The 6,002-nt window shown below is 42.1% G+C and overlaps 1 protein-coding gene across 1 annotated transcript in view; it reads left to right on the top strand.

Moving 5' to 3' along the window:
* The window catches only part of LOC103152668 (homeobox protein OTX2-like), a 6,309-nt gene extending 1,436 nt beyond the window's left edge, over window positions 1–4,873 (top strand). The window contains exons 2-4 of the mRNA XM_007573234.2: window positions 2,221–2,435; window positions 2,584–2,735; window positions 3,008–4,873. Of these exons, the coding sequence (XP_007573296.1) occupies window positions 2,339–2,435; window positions 2,584–2,735; window positions 3,008–3,676 (918 nt within the window). The 5' untranslated portion in view covers window positions 2,221–2,338 and the 3' untranslated portion in view covers window positions 3,677–4,873. The remainder of the gene's footprint in view (window positions 1–2,220; window positions 2,436–2,583; window positions 2,736–3,007) is intronic.
* Window positions 4,874–6,002: the final 1,129 nt, after the last annotated feature.

The following is a 6,002-nucleotide window of genomic DNA, read 5'->3' on the forward strand; positions in this document are numbered from 1 at the left end:
AATAATAATAATAATAATAATAATAATAATAATAATAATAATAATAATAATAGACCACTCCTCCTGTTTTCTGTTTCTTTGTTTTGTTTGTTTTTTAGAGAGGGGTTTCGGGGTGTGTGCGGGTCGTCTGCCAGTCAGCTGCTCCTATAAACACAATGCCACTCTTTGTTTTATTTTCATGACGCAGAAAATTGCGGAGGCCCGAACGCGGAGCCGCGGCTGCATGGCGTCCCGTAATCAGGCCAGCGCGTGCCGTCCGGATTATCGCCTTAATTTCTCTCAGAAAGAAGGAAAAGAGGGATGGAGAGGGGGACTAAATAAAAAAAACAGAGAGAGAGAAAAAAGATTTGAGCCAATAATAATTATTAGCCTACAGCGGGGCGGGAGGGGTGTTTATTATTGTGGAGGAACTGGAGAAAAGTGACAGATTGAGTTTGGGATAAACAGGAGCGGCCGTTATTGGCTTCGGACGAAACGATGAGTCCGGCTAATGCTAATAATAGTATTAATAGAGAAGTACATATTTTAATGCCAGGCAGGTCCCTAACAGCAGATGCTAAAAAAACAATAAGATATTTCAACTGACAAACAAATCAGGGCTTGATATTTTATTGATGCACTATTTAAAAAAAAGCTACATTATGTGCATTCTAATTAAGCATAACACACTAGCCATACAGTACTAAGCATTAGCTATTTGGCCTGTAAGAGACAACTGTAAGACTTAGTTTAGTAAAACTATGATACAGCTTTAGCTAATAGCAACAATGCTAATGTTCGTTCAAACTTGCTAGCTGAGCTTCTTAAAGCTCTTAGTCGTTAACATTTAATGTTTTTTGTGTTTATTTTATTTACATTGTTTTCACTCTATATAATTTATTTTTTATCACAAATTATCACAAGCCAAGTATTATTTTTTGGTTATTTTTAACATGGGTTATTAATTAGCAAAACTATCTTTATTATTAGGTGGAGTTTTTTTTTTCTGTTAAACGTTCTACTTAGAAAGAAATAATTAAAATAGTCCAAAAATAAAATGTTTGCAGAATGCTTCAATAGTGCCATTGGTTAAATGCTAGTTTGTTTGCATCTTTATGGCAATATGAGAACATTTTGCTTATAGTTACAAAGTTAATTTGTTACAATGGACCTACTTTATCTCCACGTTCGTTAGCAAAAATGCAAGCAGACGGTTACACAGATTTATATTAATTGCTCTAACAGTTTGTTTTAACAGTGTACTCAACAGTGAAATGTTACAATTAGAACATGCTGCCCTATTAAAGGTTTTAAAGTCCTTCAAAATCCGGTTTGGAGTGATTCAGAGATTCAGTTTTGAATCCAAGAAAGGAAAAAAAAAACTTTCCTCTTAATCAGACAAAAATTTGGTCTTTTTCATTTGTTTTATTGCTTTGAGTTATATTTTATTTGTTCTATCTCGATCTTCAATTGGTGCTATTGTTCCTGGCATACTCGAAGATAAATAGTGATCAATCTCCTCGTTTGTTTGGATTAACCGCTCCTCTCTACACTTCTCCAATGTGTCACCTCTTAAATCTAATTACCGGGAGCAATTCAATAGAAAGAGGAGGAAGAGGAGGAGGAAGAGGAGGAGGATGCACCAGAATGAGTAGATCTTTATGTTTCATACTTTTTCCTAAAGTTTCCAGTTGAAATCTTTAAGCACTTTTCTTTAAGGAAACAAACAAAATCACACAAATCGATGCAGAGGTGTGATTAAATGCGCGCGCAGTTTGCAGCCTCATTGTTTGTTCCCTCAGAGTCTTTTGTTATCAGCGTTACTTATCGGTCAACACTGCGCTTTGTTTCTGCAAATCAGCTGCTTCGTCCCCAACCTGTGGGTGTATATGCTAATTGAGTGCTCAGTTGGGGCCCAACGAGAGTGCGCATTTTAACGACAATGTTTTTTTTTTTTTTTTTTTGGTGGCGCAAGTAAAGGAGGCGCGGGTGGAAGCGATTTTTTTTAGGCGGGGTTATTGAAGCTGTTGGAGGGAGGGGCGGCGGGGTTGATGGCGTAAACGCCTGTCAGCCAGACAGCATCTTCAGTCCAGTGGGGACAGCTGGGGGTCTCCATTCTGCCTTAAGAGTCCCGCGAGTTTGAGGACGCCCACTTTTTGAGTGTGTGTGTGTGCGCGTAAAGGCTGCGCGTAAAACCCGGCGGACATCCACTACTGTTAATATTTTTATGTTTTCCTTCAGATTCATCTGGACCATTTCAGAATTCGGAGACGCCAGTGGGGGGGAACGCTATTATTAATATTATTATTTGCGCCATTTTCTTTACTACTTTTTGTGATCGGGGTTGCCGGAGGCAAACATGATGTCCTATTTGAAACAACCGCCGTACACGGTGAACGGACTGAGCTTATCTACCTCAGGAGTGGACTTACTGCATCCTTCAGTGGGATACCAAGGTAAACAGAGTGATTTCTTTAAAAGTAACCATTTTTATTTCAATTTCCGTAATTTGCTACTCCAATCTGAAGGATTTTCGATGGTGTTACTCCAGATATGGTGGTTTTAAATTGCAACAGCGACATCCTTTTGTTGTGTCGTTATTAGCGACCCCTCGCAAGCAGAGGAGGGAGCGGACCACCTTCACCCGGGCCCAGCTCGACGTGCTGGAGAACCTGTTCGCCAAGACCCGCTACCCTGACATCTTCATGAGGGAAGAGGTGGCTTTAAAGATCAACCTCCCTGAATCCAGAGTGCAAGTGAGTCCTAAAATTACACGATTCTGTAATAAAAATGCACATAATATTTGAAACACAATTAAATTCGTTGAATCTGCCTGGAATTGTCTGATTTTCTTGAACACCAACAAGACGTGTTTTAGTCTTTTATCGTAATGAGCGATCATCCAAAGATTTTAAAATGCCACTTTTTGCAGGTTAAATTACGTTAACTATATTTTCTTCTGTTGTACTAATTTCGTAGTTTATGACCTATTCTAATTTAAATCTTTTTTATTATTATTATTTTTTAGGTCTGGTTTAAAAACAGACGAGCCAAGCATCGCCAGCAGGCCCAGCAGACTCAGACGGGCGTGCAGAACAAGTCTGTCAGCAGGCCGGTGAAAAAGAAAGGCTCCCCGGTCAGAGAGGCCAGCTCTGAGAGCGGAGCCAGCGGCCAGTTCACGCCGCCCTCCAGCACCTCCTTGCCGGCTGTGAGCAGCACCAACAGCAGCACCAGCAACAGCAGCAGCAGCGCGGCGCCTGTCTCCATCTGGAGCCCGGCCTCCATCTCCCCGCTCTCCGACCCGCTCTCCACCACACCCTCCTCCTCCTCTTCCTCCTGCATGCAGCGATCTTACCCGATGACCTACACCCAGGCGACGGGCTACAACCAGGGCTACACGGGTTCCTCGTCCTACTTCACCGGGATGGACTGCGGCTCCTATCTGTCGCCCATGCACCACCAGCTGTCCGCCGCGGGCTCCACCATGAGCCCCATGGGCGGCAGCGGGGTGTCCAGCCACCTGAGTCCGGCGTCCTCGCTCTCCTCGTCGGCGTACGGAGCGACGGGGCTCGGCTTCACCGGTGCGGCGGACTGTCTGGACTATAAGGACCAAACTGCCTCATCGTGGAAGCTAAATTTCAATTCGGACTGTCTGGATTATAAAGACCAAGCAGCTTGGAAGTTTCAAGTGTTGTGAGAGAAGAAAAATGGAAGAAATTGGGAACTTTTATGAACCCATGCAGAGCCGGTCTAAGACTGAATGCAGTCCTGAGCGGAAATTGGCACCACCAGCAACCACACCACCACCTATATTAACTTATTGGGCTTTTTTTTTATTCCCAGTTACACAGTTTGCTAACATAGCAGTTAGAATGATCATATCACACAATTATGATATAATATTTCACAATAAGTATTTAAATAAAGGGATACCGAGAAGTAAAACCGTGGAGAAATCACTGGCCAAATTTAAAAGTTGGTTCATTTTTGATTAACAGCCATCTTTGGATCTATGCTCTGTGTGGTGGCATGCTGGGGGGTCCTAAGCAGCGGTGTCTCGCTCTTGCCTTGACCCGGCTCTGCATTCATGCAAAAATAAAGTTTCTTTCTTTTTTTTCTTCTCTCCACAAGAAATCAGGCCCTAACTTCTACCTCGGGTCGAGCAGCGCAGGACTGTCTCACACTTGTTGGACTAACTTATTGACCATCGAGACTCAACTTTGATCAGGGGCACGGAACAAATCTGCTGACCAGAAAAGAAGAAGAGAGAAAAGGATCAAGAGAGACTAACTTGGAGGAGTTTGAAGGATTGGTCAGGTCTTTTTCCTGCTAAGCTCCTTAAAGACTCTCCTTTTTCTTTTTCTTCTTGTTGGCACGCTGAATGGGCGCCCCTTTGATCAAAGCGATGTGCATGAGTGTCTGTGTTGTAAGGAGCGTGCGTGTGTGTGTGCGTGTGTGTGAGAGAGAGAGCGTTAAAGCAGCTCTGACGCGAACTTGGATGCACTACTTAATTTATGGAAGAAGAAGAAAAATATACGAATATTTGACAATCAGTCTGTTCGCGCGTGAGCCGAAATGTCTTTTATGTGTTTTAAAATGTTCATTTCTCCCCTTGTAAAATTTATTTTTACCCGACTTGTGATTTTTCTTGTTGTTGTTGTTTTTTTGTATAACCTGTATGCAATTCTGCCTTGCGTAAAATACGCAGGAAAAGCAAGCTGTGAATTTCACATTTTTATTTCCATGTTACCAGTGTTAACTAAAAGAAGGATTTTATTAGTTTTCATGATAAATCAGGAATAATTACAGTGTGCGTCTTGCATTTGAAGGTCCATTCAAAACTGTAAAGAGCGACAAAACCCACTATGAAACAATAAAGGCCTTTTGACTCAGATTTGATGTTTCTGTTCGTTTACTGCAGCTCAAAATGTCAGAAAATTATGGCTCAAAATGTATTTACATTTTTCACGCAAATCCTCTTGGCGCACATTAAATCTTTATCATTTAGAGTTTGGTTTAATTAGGACTGAACGGGAAACGTGACCGAGTCCTCTCGGATCTGAGCCGTGACTTTTCTTTTTTTTTTTTGCTGCCGTTGAAGGGCTTTGTCCCGATCCGACCGCCAATTAGCAACAATTGACCCAATTATACCGCGGCACCCTAACAGCCTTTGAAATGAACTGAAGCTACAATAACAACAGCACAACACATTCATTTATCATCTTCAATGACAAATTAATAATAACAATAAGCAACAGACAAAACAATTAATGTAGCAAAAGTAATAGCATAAATAATAATAACGTAACAGAAATAATAATAATAATAATAATAATAAGAGTAGAACAAGAAATGCGAAAATATCAAGATCATATTGTAAGAAATGGCTCCAAAATATCCGCAGATCACTTGGTGATTATACTTAACCCTTCAACAGGTTTTCTAATAAATGTCAATAAAGAGCAGTAAGTCAGATTTCCTGCCGCATTTGGAGCGGGAGGCCCTCCCAGGTTTCCTTTAATTAAAGCACAAGCGGCCCTAAAGAGGACATATGGGCCAGGCAGGCAGACGCGCTTTATTAATCCTCTCATCGCATTTAAGGATGTTAAACAATAATAATGAAAAAATAGGTAGTCAGAGATGGAGAGAGAAAGAGAGAGACCCTCTTTTCGGCCGATTAGACCGCTTTCTTTTGTGGCCCCGAGGCGAGGCTTTCCCCAAGCGGCATCACTTCAGCTAGACCGGGGATTTCCGGGATTTCCTCCCAGCTGGGGGAAGAGGAGAGGCGGGATCGGGCTGAGGCTGTTTGATCACAAAGTTTTCATACCAGTTGCTGCTGTTAATCACCTCAAATATATCTCAAATTCGCAGGGCGAATATCTCAAATTCTCTCCAGACAGACAAAACCGATCCCGAACTGCGCCATTTCAACCCCCCCGCCCCCCCAATCATCCGCAGCGCTGACTGGCAGGTGTTCTGTTGGTTCTTTAGGAATAAAAAGAGCAAGAGAAAGTGCTGCGGGG

Source organism: Poecilia formosa, unplaced genomic scaffold, assembly GCF_000485575.1.
Source record: "Poecilia formosa unplaced genomic scaffold, Poecilia_formosa-5.1.2 Scaffold321, whole genome shotgun sequence".
In the NCBI taxonomy this organism is placed as follows: Eukaryota; Metazoa; Chordata; class Actinopteri; order Cyprinodontiformes; family Poeciliidae; genus Poecilia; species Poecilia formosa.